We start from the raw sequence: 24,998 nt of genomic DNA, 5'->3' as shown, positions 1-24,998 counted from the left end.
GGTGAAAGTCACACTTTCTGCAACAGCTTTTAGTGTAGTCACTTTGCTCAATCAAATAAGATCTGAATAATCTAAAATAGGTCAGAGAAACACAAGCCCTTCTTCAAGCATCCTCCTTCATTTCTACTATCACTGCAAGGATCATTGAAACAGCAAGTCAAGCAGAACCAAATAATTAATCAAGGTTTTATTTAAGGTTTCAGTTTTTATTTTTAAAATGTCTGAGCTGACCTGGCACATTAAACAAACCCAGCAGTACAGTACAGGAGTTATGCCAAAGCAGCATGGGGAGAAGTACATTATCCAGCAGATTTTAAAACTGCAACAGCCCCTGTATTTCCAGGTGGGACACAACACAAAGACATCTACCAAGAGTGGAGAGCTGCAGTCAGAAATCAGTAGGTGCAGAGCAAAAAGCCTTCTTTACAAACATGAGACTGAAGTTGGGCAGCTGCTGACGTGATCCCAAAGCAGAGCTGATCTCAAAGACAAGACACTGGTGCTGCAAGGCAGGAGGGAACAAGCTGCTTGTCATCCACAGAAGCCTGTGTTAAATTAGTTTTTGCTGTTTCACACATTCAGGAAATCTGGCCCCTCTCTTCAGTTCCTTGGCACATCAAGGCCATCTCCTCCATTCTAGCTCCACTTTTCCTTTTCAGCTGAATTTTGTAATTTTTTGTGAACCTCCTGGATTAGCTCCAGCTCTTAGCACAGGCTGTGACTCAGAGCCATATTGCTACTCCTCTCTCTACTTTCAGCGCCTTTTCCCTTCCCAGACTCCTTTCTGCTCTCCTCCTTCAGAGATGCTGCTGCCTTGAGATGCAGCAGGCTGCTGGGGCAGTCCCTGAATTTCCTCAGCAACTGTGTAACTGAAGTTTTAACCTTTGCTGCATCCTACCCTTTGGACCAACTCTGTCTCCCACCACTCACTGTAGGCTCCACTCTGGCAGCAAGTTTCTGTCCAGCTCCCATCTGTACAGCAGCTTTGTTGCTGTTGGACATTCCCCATCAAAGCTGGCAGCTGCTTCTCCAAGATCCCACCTTTGCCACCGTGAGTTGTCATTAGCAACAAACTATGAGATGCTACAGCATTCATTATACATATGCTCCATCCAGTTGGGCTTATGACCCCAAAATACATTTACAGGCTCTCTATTACAGCAGAAATAAGAAGCCATTAAAAAGTCTTACCGTTTTATAATCAGCAGATAATCAGTTCACCTATAACAATTTCAACACTGAGGATGTTGTCATTCACCAGATAAATAGACTATGCTCTTAATTAAGAGTGGGCTTCAAACAAGTATTATTCTTGGAAACTGGTCAGAACCAATTTTGCTGTCAGCCAAGAAGGGTGGGCTCTAAGAAAGGAGGCACCGACTACAGGCCATTGCAATCCTTTCTCGCACAGAACTCTGCTGCAAACGTGCCCTACTTACACAGACCTGCAGCATTTCGAGACATACATCGGGATACTAACAGAGATCTCAGCTAAGAAGAGCCAGACTTTTATACACCTCACAGTCCTGACCAAGCAACATTCTCAGTACTTTTTCAAAACCAACCCCCTGAAAAGGGGCATCAAGTTGGCAACAAAACACTGCAGCAACTCCAGCTGCTTTGCAAAACAGTGTCTTTTGTGTCGATGTGGTGTCTACCCACCAAACCTCTTCTCAAGCCTTAGCCAGATCGTTTAAGTCAAGTAAGTGTCTCCATGGAAACCTCCTTTCTCAAGGAGCCTCCTTTCCTGGAGAAATCCCTGCACCCCTTTTGTTTAAAAGGGGAAGGCAGTTTAGTAGGAGCATAATGCCTGTCTGGAGAAGTGCCTGTAGCAACAAATCAGTCAGATTTTTGTTCTTTAAACACACATCCACTAAATGAAGACATTTCAGGGATGGCTAAAGGTGTGCTACTGCTGCTGCAGCCAGCCAGTTCTGCTGTACCCTCCCATCCCTATCCTGGCTCTTCACTCTCAGCCTCGCAGAATCACGAAATATCCTGAGTTGGAAGGGATCTGCAAGGATCATTGAGTCCAGCTCCTTGCCCTGAACAGAACAACTCCAAGAATCACATCATGTGCCTGACAGTGTTGCCCAGATAACCCACCTTCTTCTCACATGGTCTCCATACCCCTCTCATGCAAAAACTCTTGGACCCAAATAAAATTTGGTTTGTTTAGAAAAACCTCTAAACCCTAAAAATCCTAATAGCTAAAGTAATGCAAATCAATGCCCACTCTTAAAACACAGGAAAAGTCCTATTGAAGATACCAGTTGATACTTAAATAAGATAATCTCTGTGTTTAAGAAAATAAGATGTCTTTTAGCCTCTCCCTCCACCAAGCCCACTGTAAACTGTAGGATATTAAATTTTTTCTGGTATAACATTGCTTCAGATCCCTCAAAAAAAATCAATTTTCTGAAAGTTTTCTGAAACTTAATGTTCTAATATGGAGGAGAGAACTTTAATATTAGCAGGCAAATTAATAATTAAGGGCTGTGATTAAAAATGGTTTCAACTCAGGGAAATCAGTTAATAAGAGAAAGTTAGGAGGGAAAAAAAGGCACCAAAAAAGTTGTCAAGTTGTAGTCATTTTCAAGTAACAGCAGGGACAAGATATTCTCGGAAAAATAAGCCCTGAATATTAGATTTTAAGTCAGAAAGTCACTATTTAAGAGCCCTCTGTAGACAGGATTGTGTCGTAGACAGGAAGGGCTCTTTAAAAGCTAACGGAGGAGCTGGTTCCGGGCAACTCACACACAAAAAGAGAGGAAAAAATGCATTTCAGAACAACAAAATAAACCCATTCTCCTAAGATTAGGCTAATTACACTTTCTTTCAAAGGATTTTCTGATAACACAAAAATATGATGTGTCTGGTAACTGGAAACTAGGTCCAGGCACACTGTAGCAATCGCCTCCTTTTCCCACCCACCCATCACGAGTGGGGACAAAACAGCCTGGGACAAGATGACACACAAGCATAGGCACAGTCTTGCAGCTTTTCCCAGCAGAAGGAAAGGCTTTTGGCAACACTCCTCTCCAGCAGCCAACAGAAACCAGGCAGGACCAAATCAATGTAGAAGCCAACGAGACAGAAGCACATTGTAAAAGGAGGGATAAATAGTCACTGTAGATCCCTTTCCATTATGCAATAGAGGATCCAGAAGAGCAGCTTAGAAGACATAAAAATAACCTTTTCTATCTTGTTTGGGGAAGTTTAGCAGAAATCTTGCTGCAGGAAAATAAACTCCCGTGCATGCTCACAGATAGGGCACATCTGCATTAAGGTTCTCATCTCAATGAGATGCAGAGAAGGGAGTGAGGAAGGGAATCAAAGAGAAGTCAGAGACGTTAAACACATTGTGGATCAAATTGAACCCTGCCTTGTCTGAAAAATAGTCAATTGCCAAATCTGACAGTCAAATGAGATTTCAGATCAGGAGAGAGCTAGACACTAATTCTATTCCTCCCACATATGCCATCCTGAGTCTTCCAGAGGGAATACAAAGTCCTTTTCAAAGAGAATTATTTAAACATAGTGGCCCTTCTATTCTACTATCTCCATCTAAGCTCCAAGCAGATGAGCTCATCAATAGATCATATCCCTTTGCAGGTTGGCAGCTGTACTGTTTTGCCCAAGGAACTCATCCTTGGATATAAACTTCGTGAGAGGAAACCTAACAATTCTGGGAGATTAAATATACATACACAAAGGGAGAGAGGTTGCAAATTTGGGCAACAGATTTCACCCCTCAGCCTTCTGTCAAACAGTGACCACCCTGCAGCACAAAGGATGGGAGAAGGCCCCTCAGAAACAAAAGAACTCACAAAGCACCTATACCCACTAAAGCTGGTGTAAGAGCTGTCATAAACTGTGGAGCCGATCAGTATTTAATCAAAGCCCAGGTCCAGGGAGGAAAGGGCTGAGCCAGCAGCAGGTCTCAACAAGATGGAATGAATTTCTGTCCAACAGAGAGATGAAAGGTTGCTCCAGAATAGGTTTGAGGCCACCCCATATGTGACCAAAGCAGTACAGAGAAAGCAGCTCTCACAGTTACAATGCACATTTTTTGTATCGATTTTCTCCACGTGTAAAGTTACGCCCTTGGGAAACACTCACTGTCCCCAAAGGGCTGCAGAAGGGGTAAGAAACAAGGTTAAATTACTTCATCCAACACATTCAAGAACCTGGTGACCATACGAGCAATGACAGACTTGTCTGGTGACAGTGAATTCTCCAGTTCTCCTCTAGCCCCAAGTTAAGAAATGCAGCAGTCACTTTATTAAAAATCAGTATACAGTTGAACATAAGCCCAGTGTTTACAACCAATCCCTCTTCTAGTAGTTCCAGGTTTCCTGTTGTTTTACAGAATATTGGCAACCCAAGGAATCAGTAGCATAAAGAAACCATCATTTAAAAAAAATTTGTCCCCACATCTCCATGGAGAAAGCAGCATCCATTACCAGTTTGTTTTCCATTGGACTTGCTCTAAGAAACAAGTTTTGAACATATTTTGTGGGCAAATCTTGTCTTTACAATAGTAATTGCTCTGTTTGTTAATCACACAGGACAGCATCTCTAAAAAGCCTCACAGCACTGATAAAATAACCCTAAGAGTTCCCTGTCATTTTGTTCCTGTGATTTATTTCCTAGAACAACAAAAAAATATTCAAGATTTGTTTAACTAGTAGAGTTGCCACTAAAGGAGGAAGGGAGGACTAGGGGGCAGTTCATACAATTTGGCAAAGAGACCATCCATGAATTAAGTTCTTCAGTGGCTGCAGGAAGCACACAGAGGCTTTGTCCATGCTTCCTCAAAGCATCCAGCAGTGCTGCAGGAGGGATGCACCTTCACCTCCTCGTTCCCCTCTCAGCTGACAGCTGTTCACATTGCTGCTGCCTGCTTCCTTCCCTCCTCGAGTCATCCAAAGCACAGAGCAGCCTCTGTGGTGTAATAGCAGCTTGGCAGAAGCAGGCAAAATGCAGCCAGCAAAAGATTTAATTTATTAAGATAAACATGGTCTAAGGCTCCACATTATTTTTAAAAATAAACACCATAAGAAATATGAGAACAAACTGGCTTCACTACTTGTAGGTCAGGTTCAGACGCTCTCGGAAAGATCTTCTCACCCATACAAAATGTTCTTCCCCTCTCGTCCCCATCACGAGGATGGAAGTACAGTTCACCCTGTAAGATCAGCCACGTCCGTGTTGTGTGCCCTTCCACGTACAGTGAACAATGCCCCTGCCACCCTTCAGGGCAAGTCAAAGTTTTAAGAACACCTCTGTGAAGAAGGAGCAGAAGGGGAGAAGGGCAAATAATTCAGTCTCTGAAATGAACATCTAAAAGTCTTGACATGATGACTCTGTTGATTTCACCACTTTAATGGTTGTTCTTGGCTGCCTCTTTAGCTGCAATAATCAGAGGAGTGAGACTGGATAGAGGTTTTGCAATTTTCAAGAACTGGTGCTAGGACAAAACAAAAGAAAAAATGGTTAGATTTTTCAGAACATGCCCCAGAAGTGGCTATTCTAAACATTTTCACCTAAACCCATATGAAATCTAAGAACCTACTCTAGTCTCTGAACACGTGAATCCAGAAGCTCTGTTATTGTGACAAAATTCTGGGGATTGCCTGAAGTAATTAAGAGATTTGCACCCAACACATGCTAAATTATCTAATGTTTGCATATGCTCGAGATCAAACAAAACTCAGCGAATTCCCCGTGGGAATTAAAAGTTGCAAAATCTATAGTGAAATCCAGTGTGAAAAAAGGTGTATTAAAAAACAACAACCTGTGTGATTCAGACACAAGGCACAGGGCTCCATGCAGGAATCACCTCTCATTTCCCTGTTGTCACAGGTCTGGAGAAAGCATTGCCTTTGCTTTCTACAAGATAACATAAATTTGCAAAGCAGCTGAAATTTAGGAGAGCAGCACAGGGCTTGCAACACAGCACCATTCAGCCTCCTATACAGGTGCTCTTCTTTAAATAAAACAATATTGATTATCAAAAGTCTACAAGCTGTTCTGAAAACAAAAAGCAACTATAACCTGCAAGACTTCTGAACATGAGAAGGGATCAATCCCTCAAGGCAACATGCTTCAGGATTGAAAAAAAAAAAAAACAAAACGTAAAAATTCAGAAGCCACAAGGCAGTTAAGAACAGGTTGAAGTGTTACAGCCAGAATGTTCTCCTGCTCCAAGGAACAGGACATAACTTCTTTCTGATATTTTAGGAATGAAAAGTCCAGAAGAAAAAACAATCTTTCAACTACTAGCATACTGTCAGACATTTATGTTTCCTTATAGTCTGGAAGGCAGCAACACATCCAAGTCTGAGCCTAGTACACAAATTAGTGGAGAGAAAGGAAAACAAAAAATGGAAACCATCTCATACATAAGGTCTGAGTGTTCCTGATTACAGATATATTTTACAAAGACTTACATATTCCACCCTCATGGCAAACCTTGACAAAAAGAACACACAAACCACTCCTCTCATCCATATTGGTAAAAATCCTGGCAGCTTGAGCCTCAACTTTCACTGGGAGTTGAGACTAAGACACCAGGTTTTCAGTGAAATATCTAATTATAGGGTGGTGAAGTTGCCCAAGAAGCTGTGGATGTCCCATCCCTGGAATTGTTCAAGACCAGGTTGGATGGAGCTTTGAGCAGCCTGGTCTAGTGAAAGGTGTTCCTGCCCATGTCAGAGGAAGTGGATGGAACCAGAGGATCTTTAAGGTCTCTTCCAATCCAAGGCACTCTATAATTAAGATATCTCACAAGCTTTGTTCCATCATCTCTGTAAGTAGTCATATCAGGTAAAATGTGGTAAAAGTAAACTGCTCCAGTTAATTGAAGCCATGAATATTTCAAAGAGCTTCATGATTCCTTCACGATGAAGGAGACAGCCAGAATATCAGATAGCTAGAAGCCTTCCTGCTGTCCACATTGGAACAAGCATGATAAGACTGTGACAACACACAGGTGTCATGGCCAGCCACGTGAAGAAACCGTGGGAATCAGGGGGCTCAGCATCTGGCAGGCTGGGACGCAGCTATTTTTTGAGGTTGGACACAGAACATGCTGCACAGCTGCTGCCAGTAGCCAGTACTGGAAAGGGAGCAATCTGTTATCACTTTATTATAGATTTATGTTTGAGAGCTGTTGTTTTCAGTTGCTTTTTTTCTCCTGAGAGGTTACCTTAGCTGTGCTTGTGCTTTCAGCTGATGCAGTATTTAAGACCTCAAAGATCTCATCACTAAGCCTGGCCTCACTCAGGATTGTGTGATTACACTATTCCAGTCTTGTTCCCCATCACCTACCTGTAGCAGCTCTTTTGCAGAACCTCTCTTTTCCACGTCCATTTCAAGACAGCGATTTAAGAAGTCTCGGAATATGGATGAAAGCTTTTCTGGATTCTGCAGTTCCGGAGTCCCATTAGTAGCAATGAGATACAGGGCCTGAGACAAAAACAAGCACCCAGGAAACAGGAGGTTATGAAGATTAGATCCCATCTCTGGATTAGAGACAACCATTTCTCCACTCCCTCCCCACAGTTCAATGGGGAGGAAAAAACCCCACCTTATCAGGGTCACTAATCAATGCCTACATTTCAGCAAACAGAATAGTTGCCAGCCCTTTATTGTTTTACCAATCCTTTATTGTTTTACCCTCGTAATCTGGGTTTGGATCCTATAGCCCTCTCAAGGGATTACAAGGACAAAAACAACATTCCTGAAACAGGGACAAAACAGACCCTGTTTACATAGGGAAGTTAATTGGCAGGACTCTACCATTACTCCTCTAGTGACTATATCCTCATGGGAAGGTAACCCTGACTAAATAGATTTTTTTTCTGTTGGTACTTTGCCTGAGTGCACAAGGCCTAAAGCATCAACATATTTAAGATGCAGCTGGCTTCTTACAAAAGATGACCAACAGACCCTTTGGCATCTTCTAACATCCTGCAGAAAAAAGCAGTTTTGCTACTGCTTGGGGATAAAGCATTCACACATCCTCCTCTGAGAATCAAGAGACTCAACATTCATCCATTTCATGATTTCATGTGACAAACTTCTTGGATGAATTTTCAAAAGAAGCAGAATTCTGTCAGAGACTTGTTAATATACAGGCCTTTTGAGCACATCACTCAACACATCCCATGGGAGCAGTCTGATAGCCTGGGAATTGGCATAAATTAAGTTAAATGAGGCCAAAGTATTATTACTTTAACGTAACACTGTTTTATTTCTTATAAAACATATTCTTATATTTCTTCTTGGCTGCTGCACTTCTGTCCCAAAAATCACTTCCATTGCAAGAGATGGGGAAAAAAAAAAGAGAATTTTTCTAGATCACTCCAACCCATGTAACTGGGGAAAAAACCATAAACCTAGCTTATATTAAGAGCAGTGATGTCCTACATGCTGACAGCATATCTCCATTTGTTAATAATTAAACAAAGGAAAGACATCAGGAGGTTTAAACCCTGTCTGAAGGGTTTTCTTCTAATTTTACTTAGAGTGTGCAAGGAGGAACAATTTGCCCATAAGAAAAAGCTCCTACTAGAATAGAATTGAATAGAATCAGAAACACAGAACGTTTTGGGTTGAAAGAGACCTTAAATATCACCCAGTTCCAGTACCCCTGCCATGGGCAGGGAACCTTCCACTTCACCACATTGCTCAGAGGAGAATTCTCTCATTCACAGGGTAGAAAGTTTCAAGACATGACTGCTTTGTTGCCTTAAGGTAGAACTTCTGCCTCTATTAGCATCCCAGAAAGTGGAAAGTCGTGAGTGTGCATGATCTAACTCATAGAACCCACACCTCTGCTACCCAGCACAAACCATGGCTTTTAACTAAGACTATCTCAGTGTTCTCACTATGACATCTAAGGAGACCACGGAATTGTTTGAATTAGATGGAGCTGCAGGTGATGAAACCACACCAGAGGATTCACATGAGCTCAGTTTCACCAGCAGCTTAGTGAAGACCTGAGGAGAAAAGCAGGGTTACTTACTCTCAGAGGGTTCTCATTGAGGTAGGGGGGCTCTCCTTCAATCATCTCGATGGCCATGATCCCCAAAGACCAGATATCCACTTTGGGCCCGTAAGCTTTCCGTGTCACCACCTCAGGTGCCATCCAGTACGGGGTGCCCACCATGGTGCTGCGTTTGCTCTGCTCAGGAGTGATCTGGGCACAGAAGCCAAAGTCAGCTGGAAAATTAAAATAGGGTAGAGGGAAAAGACATAGGAATCAGGAGGTTTCTCCAGAAACAACCCTTACTGACACCAGAGCTACACTACGCTTTACCCTGCTGCACTGTCTGCTGTGCTGCTGCTGCAACTGTGACAGGAGGAATGGTTTTGTGGCTAATGCAGAAGATGGTGCTTAGAGCTAAGTTTCTAAACCTGACTCTGAGGTCATGAGGATTCTGGAGCTGCTGACTTGTCTGTGTGAAAGATGGGGATCAGGAGATAACCACACACAGAATTAAGACACTCAACTGTGCTGCAGCATTGCACAAATGTTACATGCTATGTAATGTATGGTCTAAAGACCATCCCTGGGTATGTAAAAACAGGAATTAATGCAAGTATGACCTACCCCAGACCACACACTCTACTGTCTGGTGATATTTTCAGTCCAAAGGGTATTACTTCCCCTGTAGACATATCATCCCTCAAACAGCATTTATTTTATAGAGCAAAGAGTGCTCAGAATAAATTTAAAGTACCTACATTTATATTGATTGTTTTCTTTCAACAGAGAGAAAGATACAGGGCCTTCACACAAAGATTGCTGCACCCTATGTCCTATTTGTATTTGGCTCACCAAAAGAAAACTAAATCTGTTCTTGAGAGCCCAGCAGAATCAACACAGCAAGATGCACCGCCCATTCTGACCCGCTACGGCATTACAGGTCTAATTTTAGGCAGAATGATGAAAATTAAACTGATTCCTAGCTGAGTTTTCATCAAGGGTAAATACCAGGAAAGGACATATGGTTCATAAACAGGGCAAATTTCCAGCAGAGACAACAAGCAGCTCAGATCCAGAAGGTTACTGCATCATATCCAGAGGGATTTCTCCAACTTTAAACTACAGTCCAGTACCAGCACACTGTGCTCAAAGAAGTTATTCCATAAGAACAGAGCACTTTGTCCCCCATCAGTTATTCCTTGCTAATACTCCTAAGATGTGGCTCTATCAAAGCGCAGCTATAGTTTAAAAAGCAATTATCTGCAAAAAGACCCCACCTTCTTACTCAGCATATCGTCGCTCTGAGAATTTTGAGTCATATCTGCTGTCGCTGCTGACAAAAATAGATTTATTTATGCCTGTTGGGCACTAGCCAACAGAACTGAGAGGAAGAAAAAGGGAGCACCATTCTGTTAAAGCCATAGGTGGAAGATGATAATTCACTGGTTTCCAGGCTTTTCTCTGCATGGACAATGACAAGCACAACTGCTACCTTAGCTCCCAAGGGACAGAACAGTCAAGATTTTCATTACTAGTGATACCACAAGGAGGAAGCAACATTTAGGCTCTAGTCTGGTTTAGCATTGTAAGATTAAAAGATTTTTAGTTACACAGCTTTCAATTCTCCCTCCACTTCCCCTGTCCCTTGAGTACCTGTAGTATTTTCCAGATTGAAGAGGTTGTTCATAAATAAAGACTTCTAGCCTTACATGTTCCAACTCAGCCTTCTAGACTGGAGTAGCATTAAAATACTGTTATTTTAGTTCACATAAACAGATGGCCCAAAGCTAAAGGAAGCCCAAGCCTCACTTCAAGTCTGGTTCACAAGAATTTGTGTTTGCCAATCTCCATTAAAAAAATGCCACAGATATATCTACACTAGCATTTCTACAGCCTGTTCATCATGACAGCATCAAGCACCTCAAACACCCATCTCCCTAAAGTGCCTGGCCCAGAGCAGATAACTGGCACAGGTTGATAAGTCATCAGCAGTAATGTTCCCTGCATACTTAGTTTGACAGAGCCATCCATTCCCAGCAGGATGTTGTCACTCTTGATGTCTCTGTGAATAACTTGGTTTGAATGGAGGAATTCCAGGGCTTGGAGACACTGAAAAATAATTGAGATAATCTTACTGTGCATGAAATGATTTACCAGTCACAATTAGCCAACTAAAGGACTCAAACAGACTGTGCATTTTTGGTAGTAAGGGTGCAGTGTGTTAGGACCTTTCATATATTCAGTATGTGCAGGGCCACGGAGAGATGTCACAATGGGATCAGCAGCTCTAGGAGGACAAGTTAGTCCTGAAAGACTTGAGGTACAGACAAAACCAAGAGGATCCCACCCCCATTTTCCACTCTAGTTCCTCCTTCTGGGGTGAAACATCTTGTATTAGAATTGTGTGCTGCAACCTCGCAAGTGAAATCCATCCTCTAAAAGAATGACTGTCACAGTACAGAAGCTGGAAACATTTCCACAGAGTCTTTGACAGGTTGTGGAAAGCCCATGTCCCATTCCCAACCAGAGCTCCCTCTGAGCGCGAGCGCTGCCTCACCTCCCGGCACACGGCGGCGATCTGTCCCTCGTCCATGCAGGTCTCCGTCACGACATCCGTTAGGGAGCCTCCTGCCAAGTACTCCATCACCACCCACAGCTCTTCTCCTACAAGGTAACTGAACAGCCCAAGCCATATTTTAAAATCAGAATGCACAGGGTTTTAAAGCTCTCTTACAAGTACAATAAAAACAAGAGCTGCATTTAGCAGCATTGAGGAACCACAAACTCCTGGTGCTTTCTGCGCATGGGAGCATCCAATCACAACCCGAATGACCAAAGAGAAGAAGGTAGAGGAGAGATATAACGGGAGAGCTGGCTACGAGTTTGCTGTCCATAAACACAAGGCTGAGTTTTTCTGCCATGGAAAGGATGCAGACTAAGATGGAGACTGGACCTTACAACTGCTCCTGGTGCTGGGAGAGAAGGCAAAGAGCTGCTACTGAAGGATGGGGTCCAAGCATTCAACCCAGATATTTGGCACACACCAATGGCTTCTGAGGGCTCTTGAACTGGAAGAGGTGGGCTGGGGGCTGCTTTGTTATTCCTGGCATCCTGCTGTCCTAAGTGAGTGACTGCTTTGCCTCAGCCCAGGGACAGCTCTGGGGGACACAAAAGAGGGCTACCCACAGTCAATCACAAAAGAGCACTTCTTTTTAAAGCATCTTGCATTTGAAAATCACCTCAATCTTTTCCATATTATCAAACTAGTTTGTGATTTGGTTTGAAAATTTCAGAATCATTCACAAAGGCAAAGGAGTAGAACTTACTGGATGAAAAAGCAATTCTAAAGACTTAAAATAAAAAAAAGAAACCCCCAGAAGGCAGGTCTTTTCTAAAAAGGGCCCTTAGGAAGATGAAGAGTAGACAGCTGAGATGAGAGTGGCTTTTCTCAGTCATTTGGGATATTCCTCTCTGTTGTGTGTGTGTGTACTCATGTCTAAAAGTAGAAGACAGGAGACGAAGCCTTCTGCAATAGCTCATTAAAAACAAACAAAAAATAATTAAAAAAAAACAAAAATAATGAAAAACCCCCACAAAAACAAAAAAACACCAACCATTTCTGCCCCTTTTTGGACCCATCAACACAAACCTCCATGACAAATACATCAGGATGACACATTCCCAAGGAAGGAATAATCAGTTTGAAAACCCACCTTTTCAGCCTATCCTCTCATATTTGAAATGAGTGGACAGATGAGTCAAAAGTGAGAGAGCAGAGAAACTAATTAAAAGCTTCCTCTGGCATTAGAGTTCATTAAGGATACATTTGCTTTGCTATGAAACACTGATATCCCCATCCTACTGAGGAATGAATTTTCCAGGAGCCAAATGCAAAAGCTGGGATAGGTACCAGGGAACAATTAAGTAGAAAGCGATAGTAAAGGAGAAAAAAGCCATTAAACTTGTCGAGAAAAGTAGACAGAGATGAGTGAGACATCACAGGAGTGAGAAAGGTATGGAATTTACCCCCAAAGGACACACTGTTGTTGATGAAAAAAATCCCCCTAAATAGTATTAATGGTCTGAGCTACACCTGGATGACAGCAGTGTTACAGTTATGGACACCTTTTAATTCCAGAGACAAAGTAGACGTCTTGGTTTGCTGTTGCTAAAGACTATGTAGGGAAGTGCCATCTGCAGATTCTTCCAGGATGCAAAACCCAAGGGCACAGGGCTGTGCTCCTGCAGCAGAGAGGTCCCAAACTGCACTACAGAACAGAAGTTGATGCACTGGCATTTTGTTTTCCCAGCTCTACAGACCCCAGCAACAGCAGTACCACCTGCAGAGCAGCCCCTTTGAGTGAGAGAGGAGCAGCAAGACTGTTTTTAGAAGCACTCCTGCTGACTCTGTGGGTCATTTACTTTCTGTTGGGCTCTGAAAGCCCAACTCCACCCACACTCTTCCTTCCTGCCCCTATGCCATAGCTACTTCTTCACTTCTGGCAAATCAAGCTCTCTGCAGATTTTATCATCCCCCTCTTGACAGATCACCCACCACGGACATCACGAGGCTTCCCTTCATTGCTAGTAGCACTCTCTGCAGCCCAAATGCACTTGACTGTAAGAGTAGAGTAAGGGCAGAATGGGCTCTTTGCATGGCAATCTTGGGTTCCACATGTTGGGAGCAAGCTGGTATCTCTCTGCAGCCAAGACAGATGGAGTGAGCCAAGAACCACACTGTGAAACCAAAGCTGAGCCATGAGCAGCCACAAACATGTGCCAAGACCCTGGCAATGCAATAATTGATAGATTTGACATAAAACACAGGAGGTGAAATTAACAGTATCTCCCTGACAGCTGCCACCAAAGGAATGTCATTTCAGGGTGGTACTTTCTTGAGGATCTTTCCACTCTTTTGATAGCTTTAGCCACTGAGCTGCCCACTGTAGGCATGAGTCAAACCCACTCTCTCAGCAGTTCTAGAGACACCACGAGGAAGTCCACACACCTACACGCTGCTCTGATGCGACATCAGGCACAGCATGGTGTCACATATTGTCACCCAGTCACCTTCCAAAGCAAGCTGGCAGTAAGAAAAACCTGAGGAAAATCTTTCGAAGAAGGAGATGGTCTACACCTTTCTCTTCATCCATCTGTAGGAACAGGTAATGTCTGATCCCATAAGGTGTTCTTCAGCCTCCACTTAGACACCTTAGGATACCTTGTTCACCAAGCCCTCTATATCACAAATATACATTCTTTATTGATAAAACTGATGGAATTCAGAGTTGCCCAGAAGTGCAAGTTCATTCACTAAAGAATTTTGCACGAGTAACATGCTTTCTACATGCAAACGTGAATGTAGCCTGGAAAGAAACCGGTGTCTTCTTGTAGCAGGACTGTCATACATCTTCGGCTTTCTTCGCTGACCATCCATCCCTACTACAGTTTGGGGCTGGGGTAACAGAAGCTACCACTTATTTGGGGGGTTTATTAAGTTAAGAAGTTCTTCAGAACAAAACTAAAGGGTAGGAGTTTGCTTTCCCTGGCATTGGGCATCTGATGCCTGTGTTTAGATGGCTGAGCTTAGAAGCAGGGCTCTGAGGGCCTCTTTCATGCAGCAGAAAGGAACTGGCACCCCCAGCAGGTAACTCAGCACAAGTGGCTGTTTGTACAGAAGACTAGTGTCACTGTCTTCAGAGCCAGCTGCTTCTAAATCCAGCTCCCAAGTACAGCTGAATTAGGCCGTCCCACTGTCTTAAATATCACAGCACACCTCTGTGCACTGGCCACTACGACTGCAGCAGAAAAGCTGCTTAACCACAAGCAAGTAGGCCATGCAGTTAACAGAGGACAAAGCACAGGAAACCCCTGCATAAGGGCAGGAGCTGAGAGCACTGGTTTATGCCAGCGACTACCCTGCATGTCCCATTAGGGACTCAGAAGGCGAGACACCGTAACAGAACCACAAAGCAGAAACCAGGACCCAGAGTGGCCAGCACATCCTTCCTCCACCTCCTTCAGCAGGAGGCAGAAGAAGCCAGCAAGTGGCATCCAAATATTAGCTTAATTCAGCACTTGGGAAGCACAGGCCTGTTAGGCTGGGCAGGAGGGACACAGCTCCCCAGCAACAGGATCCTGCAGTTGCAGAGGTGAAGTGGCATAATCGGCAAAAGAACCCCCATGCTCGTCCCAGTTTCTGTTCTGTCCATGTGTACCACTCGAACAAAAGCTAATCCCTCTGAAAAAGATTAGTGAAAATGGAGGACAAAAGCAGCAGCTTTTATTGCTGAAAGTTTGAACAAAAAACAGCAGGATACTGAGCTATTCTGCAGCTGGAATGCACTGGCTAGACAAGTGCATGCACACAGCGATGCTCTCTAATGAGAAGAGCATGTCTCTCAAACAGTTTTGCCAAAACAAAGCCTCTAATGAGCCAAAGGAAAATAACAGTTCTAGCCCAGATGCAACTCACAACCACTTGTTTCATTTTACACTGGTAGCATTCTTCTACTCTCTCTAGGAAAGAGGGTGTGTGCCCAGCATCAGTTCCCTGCACACACACCTCTGTCATAAAAATTTCAGGAGCAGACTTTCTGTCTCCTCAACCAAGTAGCTGTTTACGGCTATGCATGGGACACAGCACCAAAATTTCAGCAGAGCAACTGTTGCAGTTTATATAAGTACCACCTTTTTTGGGTAAGACATTAAAAGCCTGCAAAAGAAATCTATTAATGAAACAGCTGATTAGATTTTGACATACACACAGCAAAAAAGTGTGCAAATCCTTTCTCAAATTTCCAGGGATTCTAGGTCACATCCCTTCATTGTATCTTCCAAAAAACCCAAGCTGCCAAGATTAAAGTCTGCAGCTCACCTTATCCAAGCAGTCTTTTCCCATATAATAAGGCAAACCTGTGGTTCATCAGAACTAGTACATTCAGATGTTGAGTGCAGCAGGCTGACAATTGTGCTGCAGCTCAAATGGAACGAGCTATAGTTTTAACAAGTGAGTGACACCTGCTTGACACAGTGCAGCACCGTGGTGTTGACAGTGAATTCAAACCACCATGGAATGCTTTTGCCTGCTGGGCTTTCGGCATCATGGAATGATAGAATGCTTTGGGTTCAGAGTGACCTTAAAGACCACCTTGTCCCAAACCCCTGCCATGGGCAGGGACACCTTCCTTTACACCGGGCTGCTCAGAATCTCACTCAACCTGGCCTTCAACACTGCCAGGGCAGCTACATCTCCTCTGGGCAGCCTGTGCCAGTGTCTCAGAGTAAAGAATTTCTTCATTATACCTAACATAAATCTACCCTCTTTTATCTGAAAACTTTGTTCCCTCTTATTCTATCACTATCTGCCTTAAAAGTCACTCTCCCTCTTTTTAAAAGTCCCCTAAAGTACTGCAAGGCTGTGTTGAGGTCTGCCCTGACCTCATGTTATGTGTCACATGTCATTCACCCTCATTGTTGTTATGCTCCTGTGCAAAAACCTCAGTGGACAGTTACAGGAACAAGACTACATCTAACCCTGAAAGCAGAGGAGTTTTGCTCCTCTGGCAACAGAACACCAGCACTGCAGAATCAAAAAGGGAAAGGAAAAGAGAAAGGGAAAGAGAAAGAAGAGGAAAGCAGATAGAAATAATACATTTCAAACTGTTTCTTCTTCCCTTTTATTAACACAAAATAAATAAGCAGGAAGTTTATTGTGTCAAAATTAGCAAAGGAGAGAGATGAAAAATGGAGTCCTGACAGGACCTTAGCTGCCAGCATCTCTAAAGAGAGCCTAGACATCCCATTAACATTGGTTCAGATACCTGTTTCTTCTCATTCTGGAGAATGAGGCCACCCACACACCCACAATGCCACATGCATCAAGCAATGCAAGGTTGTCCTACACTTGCATTAAGCTGAGCCAGAAGCCCTTAAGAAGTGTGACAAGTGTTTCCCTTTGTGAGCTCTTCAAATAATGACATACCTGTCCAAGTAGTTGACAATGTTGGAGTTTTTGTTTTCCCTCATCACAAGGATCTCATTAATAATCAGCTCTTTTTTGGGCTGCTGCTGCAAATTCATCTGTTTGATTGCAACCTGCAGTGAAAAGAGATCAAGCAAAGCATTATTGCAGGAATTTCTGAAATTTCTTTTGGTGTTTTTTTCCCTGCTCCCATGCAAATTTTGGCTTCTAGAAATCTAAAGTAGGATGGGTGAATGACACAACATGCTTAGTACTTCAAGACAGTAACTATTTCTTTTATGACAACAAGACCTGGGGGAGAGAAGCATCAATAAAGATAGATAAAAGGCTGAAAATAAATGAATTTGAGTCAGCTTTATGTCCAGTCATGCCTGAACAGCAACAGGGATAGATTTGTCAGCTGCAGCCCTTCGGTTCAGTACCTTTCTTCTTGTTTTAGGAGACCTGCTCTGCATGTATGTATGCAAAAAGCAGGAAGGTTACAACATGCTTTGAATGCTTGTATTCAAGTTTCCACACTACCAATACTTTGTGAGAGCACCTGGCCCTCAGAAGAGCCTTCAAATCAGTAAACCTACTCAGCATTGCTGGAGGCAGAGATAATTCATAGAGGTTACAACTCCAGTGTCTTTGGTACCATATTTAGGCAATTGGAATGAGGTGAAACTATGCCTTGACAAAACTGCTACAAGCAGAGAAAGAGGCCTGGGTGAATGGACCAGAGCCAGCAACTACAGTGACTCACAAAAACAAGGATTGAAAAAAACAAGCCACTGAGTGCCAATATAGATAGATACAATTAGCATTTTGATAGTATAGCAGGGAAGACTATACAAAAGTCCCAACACATGAGAAGGCAAGAGCAGACAGACGTGCTGGTTTTCCACAGTACTCACAAGGGCTGCCAAACAGTACTTAAAAGAAGACAAAAACAAAAACCCCATGCTGGTCTTTGTACAAGACCAGAGAGAAGAATGAAAGATGAAGAAGTGAGGGAAGGCATTTTATGCAGATAAAGAAATTCCCAGTGTTTCCCTGCACTGAGCTCCTGAGTTCATTGCATTCATAGAAAGGAACAAACAACAACATGACAAAGTTACAGCAATCCCAAATGCAGACTTAAAAATTCAGGGCCTGATGACACTAGTGTAATAGGAATGCTTTAAAAGTCTGTTGTAATACAAGAGTTCAAATTTTCATATGGGAGTCACCCAAGGGGTCCAGAAAGAAAGCAGAAAACCATCAAAGGACTTCCCCCTCCTATAAAATTTCTCAATGCTTCAAAATAAATATAAGAACCTTTCCTTAAAGGCTGCAGTTGAACTGTATTAATTCTTCATTAATTAACTGAAAAAGAAGGTGAAGGAATTTCAGCAAAAAGCACAATAATGAAATTTACTGGTGAATAACTCTTACACTGTACAAATGCAAAGTAGACACACATTGTTGCAGACCTCCATAAATATATCTGGAATCACACAAATTTTCATCTTTTTAAAAATTCTCCATCTAGAAATAAAGGTTTCCACAGATGCTGCATATCCACCACTATTAGTTTATTATGCAGGCAATAAGCATGTCACTTTTTATTACTGTGAGGGGAAAAAAGAAGAGACAGGCATTCCTTGTCTCACAACTGAAGGGCAGAAATTAAGTGGGCAAAGGGTGGGACAGGAACTATTTCTCTGCAAGTTAAGTAGTATAAGTGTAGGAAGCAAAGGAGCAGAGGGCAAATAAAAGAGTTTGCATGGAGACAGGCAGCAGTCTTGAGGAAGAATAGAGAAACTTTTACTGAAGAACTGCCCAGACCAAACATTTGCTTCTAGCCTTTACAGTCACAGAAAGAATCTTTATAAATATGAAATTATTCAGGAATCAAAACTTGTGAAGTCATTTTTCCAGTTCTCTGCTTAGACCACTCAACCATGTATCATTAGTAAGCAAATAAAGACCTCATTAAAAATAAGATGTCATGAATCCCTGAAAGACAGTCTTTATTTTGTAGCATCATCTTGAACTTTTGAGACACAATCCAAAATCCACTGCTGTGGTACTCTGGCAGCACTTACCTCCTGTCCTGTAGCTACATCTATTGCTGTGTAAACTGTACCTGAGGCTCTAAACAAAACAGAGGAAAGAAAAAACAAAATAATTTATTAGTGTCTCAAAGTAAAAGTGAGAGCTTAACACCTGTCTCTCTAAAGTGCTCTCAATCCCATTCCTTTACATGCAATAATTCCAGTGGTAAACATCATCTGAAATATTTCTGAGACAAGGCTGTTGCTGGGGCAGAAGCCAGAGGATTTATGGAAAGAAAAGCTCCTAATAAGGGACACTGTGGTCGTCCAAACCTTTGCTGCTAAACCAGCAATCTGTAGGACTGAGTTTATTCCATTTCAAGTGGCACGACCACACTACCCTGGCTTGCAGAATGCCCAACATGATAACAGAGCAACAGGATCAGCTAAAGTAAAAAAATAGGGCATTTGTAGTGAGGAAAACAGGAGTTCGAGCCTCAGCACATGGACCTGACTGCAGATCTGTGTTTTGCCTCAGTACAATCTCTCCCACAGCTTCTACCTTCCCCCCTACCTTGCTTAGAGGAGCACAGCACACGCCTTGAGAAGAGATGATTTAGAAGTAAATCTGTAAATTGAAGATAGTCTTGCAAGTCTCTCCCTGCTTGTAGCTGTATTTATCAACCTGATTACCTAATGGCATAATTTCTTACAACACAATTGCACAAAAATCCAGTCCTTGTCACTTTGCCAGGAACAGGAGAAGATTGGGGAGAATGTGGAACCCAGCAAAACAACCAAAAACAAGAAATCAAATAAACAACCGAACAAAATAAACTTCCCAAAGTATCCTAAACAGCCTTTCCAGCAAGCTAACTCAGCCTAGTTTTGGTGAATTCCTCTTAGCATAAGGAAATGAAAGGTTTAGGACAGAGAAGAAACATATACTAACCCCTGCCCAATCTTCTCAAAATTCGTGTACTTCTTTTTTGGATCGCCCACACTCACGATACTTCCTACAAAAAAAAAAAAATTAAAAAAACCAAGAGGATTTTCTTCAAGTCCTTTTTTCATACAGCTACAAGAACTAGCTGCAAGAACAGCTCCATTGGCCACAGCAGGCTGTGTCTCATGAACCACCCATCAGAAACCCAGGGGCACAGGGATACCAAGGAAGTCTTCAGTTATTTGTGCACATACCAGCTGCAGCACTCCCCTGTATCAGAACTGCCCTTCAGAAATGATGGGACGCAGACATTAAGAACATTTATCCTTCACTGGCAGTCATTACCAGGTGCAGGATGGGAATACACAGGCCTAACACATGGTAAAACAATTATTTGTTGGAAACCTGCTATTTAAAGTCAATCCCAGCTTCAACACCCTGGATGACCTAAGATTCTCCTGCACTACAATATCTCTGAATTTGGAGGCAATAGTCTTATAAAACTAGTCAAAGATCTCCTTACACCATGACAATTTTTAGCAGAAAAACAAGTATTTATGATGTTTTGGTACCAGCACAACCACAACCATTTACTGACCCAGTGACTGCGCTGCAAAACTCAGGAGAGAAGGTAGAGACCGTTCAAAGCCAAACCTCCCCTGGCCTGTCCTTAACAATGCTCAGCTGCTCTTCCAGGAACTTGACACCCAGCACAGGTTTTAGCAGCAGTTACCAGCATCCCTCCAGTTTTGGAGAGCAACCTGAGACCATCTCAGTTCATTCTCCCAAAACCAAAAGAAAGTCTGTCACTGCCTTTCTCAAAGGGAAAAGCACTTTGCCTGGTGTTCCACAGCACGGGGCTGCAAGTGGCTGCAAACTTTAACTGATATTGACAACTCCCCTACAGCAGGCAGGAATAACACCATTTTTAGGGTGAAGGAACCAGAGCCAGCAATTTCTAGAGCTCAGCTGGGAGCCAGTCTCTTCTCGAACAGCACCAGGGTGGTTATAGGATCAAGGGATGCAGAGCTGCATCCGAGTTGGTGTTTGCAAGTCACCGAAGCTGGCGACATATGGTGCTCTCTCACAGGGTCTGGGGCTGAGCCTTAACAGATGTATATTGGCAAAGAAGCTGCTCACGGTCATTAAGCCAAGAAATCCAGTAGCAAGCAGAGCAAGAGCAGGCTATTTTCAGACACCACTGGAAAGCAGCCAAATCCAGAGGGTTTAGGACAGACAGAGGTAGAGGTAGGGAATATCGCTCATGTTTGGAGAGGAGGGCAGGAAGAGAAATCTGGCTTTACAAAACCCACTCTACAATTACAGAAGCAATGCTGTCTGCCCTCAGGACTGGTATTTCTGTACAAATATTCAGAAATTCTCCCTCAAAGCCTAGCACAAGCTACAAGCTCAGACTGCAAATGTTTCCCCAAGGCAAAGACTGGACAGAATGCTGTGGTGACAAGCAGCAGTTGCCAGTTTTGCAGTTTAATGCTGTTAACTCTAAAATGGGGGTAGAGGTGTTTCCTATCTTCCAAAGAGTCAGGTGAGTATTTGTTAATATTTGCATCAATGCTGTGTTTCTGCTGAGAGGCAGAGATTGAGCAGCATCCTTTTAACCTCTGCACACATTTAGCACACATTTAGTACATGTAAATATAGTTTTGCTTTACAGTTTTAATTATTTTAGTAACATGTCAAACTAAAATGTCAAAAGGCTGCTTGTCTGCACAAGTACAGCTCCATTGCCCTCAGTGAAAATACATTTTTACTTAGATTAAGACTAAAGATTAAAACTTCATAACATTTTTCTGACTAGCCCACATATAGAAGCTGACACCTGGAGCAAACATGGTGTTAGAAGGTACATCTGCTTCCCAACACTCCCAAAAGTAGCACTTGCATTTCTCTGCATGACTGAAGCGGGTGTATTTTTATTAGACTACCACTTTTTTTCTGCCACAGTTGCTGCTCGCCCTACCTGGTCACAAAAATGTCTTGAATCCTTAATGTAACAGATCCTGCTAATTGAGTGAGTGAAGTTTTGAAACAGTGGGTCTGAGTTTTCCAATAGTAAGCAGTCCCAGTTACTAAAACATCAAGTCAATTTAGGATTTATTTAGAGATATGAGTTACTCAGATACCATTTTAATATTTTTTAAAAAATTTAAAATTATATCCTCAGATTAAGTGTTCAACTACTGGACTCTTATTCCTAAAATACTGACAAATATATCCACAAACCAAAGAGGCCAGCCTTAGCACAGAGGTGCTAACACAATTTAAGCCAACTGACAAACAAGGCATGGATGTAACTAATACAGGATTAGTAGTTCAAAGAATTAGAAATGTTCTACTCTAATAAAACCTGGCCCAGGCTGAGGATAGCAATCAATTGCATGAAAGAGCTGGTTCAGCTGTTGAAATATGCCACAGCACAACCCAAAACCACCAGGAAGCAGAGTGAAGACTTGTACTGAAGGTTCTCATATGTTAAAGACACGAGAACACAACTGAGAGACTTGCTGAATTTTTCTCAGGGAAAAAAACGACCAATTTGGCTACCCACAAAATGTTAAAGCACTTAAAAATAACCAAGTCACTTTACACCATGATACCGTGGAAGGAAAACTTGGGGATGCATTAATTTTCTCTCCATCTTTTAGACACCTTATGTCTAACATGGCAATATAATCATTCATGCTTCAGAGCTACAGAATAAGATGTGGAATGATCTCAGACTTCATCGTTAAATAGATGTTATTTGTTCAGGGTTTGTTTTGCAGAACCTGAGGAACTATAACTCCCTGGGGACTTCACCCAGTATCACAGGTGCTCAGCTTAAACTCAAGCTCACCCCTTACATCTGCCCCCAATTCTGTGTTGTGACTGCGTGCTCCTGTCTTCAGTAAGGGATTGCAAAATGGGGAAACATTTTAGCTTATTGGCATTCTGAGAAACCAACACAGCAGGACCTGGAATTTAACTTCTTTAAAGAACAAGGACATACTTAATTTTTCCAGTATCTCTTCATCTGACATTTTTGGCTTTTTCTTTTGCTTCTCTGTGTTCCTGACCAGCATGTCGGGTGCTGTGGTGCTGTTTTCCAAGGGAGAAGAGATAGGAGAGGTGGCCACATCTCTGGTAGGCGGAGGAAGAGGATCTATCACTGAGCGGGTGTATATCTAATTTTGTTGAGAAAAACACACAAGTCAGGTGAAGATCTAAACACTTCTATTCTATTGTTGTCAAGGCTGCATTTCTATAGCTGCTTTGTTAGCAACTAACACCACTAATCAAGGACTTGTGCCCTCCCTGCACAACCAGGCAAGTGACAACACTGAGGTACTCTGCCAGAAGAATGGCTCCCACTGCCTCCCTCCTGCTCCCAAGAAGGGCTCAGCATCAAGCCATGTAGAGGGACAAAGAGTCACAGGCAAGGTCTGACTGTGATTGCAGCAGTGCAGGCTGAAAAAAGAAATTGTGCTCACAGATTTGGTGTGTTCAGGACGCGGAGCTATCACAGGGGGCGGCGCTGCATCATCATCATCATCCTCATCCTCAGACACTGAGGGCACTGCAGGGCTCTCAGAGACAGCCTTCACATTCTGCATAGAGTTGCACAAATAGCAAAAAATCAAAACCCAATCACATGTTATAAACAAAATCACAAACACTGGATGAAGCTCCTAACAGAGTTTGCAATTGAGCAACTGCAGAAAAACAAGAATCAGAACAGGTTGGTGAGTTACGGTGTCTGAAAAATTCAAAACCCAAGGTTCCTGGGTCTTCATGACAACTGGATCTGCAGTCCAGCACTGCCTGACACAACTGTTCAGACAGACCTCCTTATCTGCCTGAGTGCAGCAATCCTCTTCCCAAGGACCTGAGGAGACTTGGGCGCTATCACTGCTTTCCCAACATCCACACAGCTGACCAGCAAGTTTTAGGACACCCAAATTTGGAAATATCTGTCCCTATTTATACTGTCTCTTAGGGATTTTTGCTTGTTTCAAACCCTGACCATTCAGTATGGAGATTTCAGACTTTAAATGCTAGAGTTCGCATCAAACTCTTAATGCTTTCTCCAAAAGTTAGGAGGTAAAGTTAACATTGCCTCTGGTACTGTGATTGAGAATTAATTCATTAATGTGAGATTTTGGAATCAGAATCTGGCAAAATCTTTTCAAATATCTTTTAAAATTACTTCCTAACATAAAAATTTATGGAAAAATAGGAACTTATTTTGTTTAGAAACAGTTTTATATATGGTTAAAAATTACCTGGAATTTTCTGCAATACTGTGATTAGGAATGAAAGTAGCTTTTAAGCTTATATATTTGAAACTCAATTTGAAGTTTATTACATTCTTTACACTATAAACATTTCAGAATAAATTTGGTGAGGTCCTCAACCCACTAGACCAGTTCTGTTTGCACATCATCACTTCTGTAAGAGTGGCAGGGGAAAAGTATTAAAAGTCCTCAGAAAGAGGGAGAAAGCAACACAGTATTTTGCCGAGCCTAAAACACTTCAAGTCACCATCATCCTGACAAATAATTGTCAAAATGCACTTGACATAACACAAAAAGCTTAGCTTGTTAAAAGCAACACGGAAAACTTGTGTTCTGGCAGCTTCCTGAATATCCCCAAAATTAAAGATTACTCAATGCCCTCCCTCAGGCTATCTCAGTAGATGGGTAACTACTTCTTTTGTCAGGATTTACTTAAAAATCCAACCTCAGATATTGAAACTTCTGAGGACTGACACACAATAACGTGTAATAATGAACAATGTCAGAAACATTTTTCTTTTCTTTTTAGAGAGTCCTAAATTATCAGATCTGAATAAGCTGCCTTTGGATGGGAGCATAATAAGCCAGTTCTAGGTAATGACATGGCCATGAGAAAGCAAGAGATGAAGGAATTATGGGGTTTTATGGACCATCTTAAACTGGAAGTTTTTTTCTTCCATCTCACAGGCATGTACAGAAATTTATCATGTCTCTTAACAAAGCAATTAGAAGAGGTGCCTGGCCCAGCAATGGCTGA

The 24,998-nt window shown here is 42.4% G+C and overlaps 1 protein-coding gene across 12 annotated transcripts in view; it reads right to left on the bottom strand.

Moving 5' to 3' along the window:
* Nucleotides 1–237: 237 nt before the first annotated feature.
* The window catches only part of PAK1 (p21 (RAC1) activated kinase 1), a 74,881-nt gene continuing 50,120 nt past the window's right edge, over nt 238–24,998 (bottom strand). For 7 of the 12 annotated variants that reach the window (XM_088051159.1, XM_088051160.1, XM_014259733.2 and 4 more), the window contains exons 7-16: nt 23,438–23,554; nt 22,957–23,131; nt 19,953–20,016; nt 19,052–19,100; nt 16,983–17,095; nt 11,556–11,673; nt 11,008–11,107; nt 9,035–9,231; nt 7,336–7,473; nt 239–5,473 (exon numbers count right to left, since the gene is read on the bottom strand). In XM_088051159.1, the coding sequence (XP_087907285.1) occupies nt 5,387–5,473; nt 7,336–7,473; nt 9,035–9,231; nt 11,008–11,107; nt 11,556–11,673; nt 16,983–17,095; nt 19,052–19,100; nt 19,953–20,016; nt 22,957–23,131; nt 23,438–23,554 (1,158 nt within the window). In that variant the 3' untranslated portion in view covers nt 239–5,386. Of the gene's footprint in view, nt 5,474–7,335; nt 7,474–9,034; nt 9,232–11,007; nt 11,108–11,555; nt 11,674–16,982; nt 17,096–19,051; nt 19,101–19,952; nt 20,017–22,956; nt 23,132–23,437; nt 23,555–24,998 lie in introns of all 12 variants that reach the window. The other 5 variants (XM_014259734.2, XM_088051164.1, XM_088051163.1 and 2 more) reach the window with 1 other exon arrangement.

This window comes from Pseudopodoces humilis, chromosome 2 (genome assembly GCF_049639895.1).
Source record: "Pseudopodoces humilis isolate 2021_Gansu_Grassland_sample_001 chromosome 2, ASM4963989v1, whole genome shotgun sequence".
NCBI lineage: Eukaryota > Metazoa > Chordata > Aves > Passeriformes > Paridae > Pseudopodoces > Pseudopodoces humilis.
Note: the sequence above shows the minus strand (reverse complement) of the source record. Positions and strands in the feature narration are given on the sequence as shown.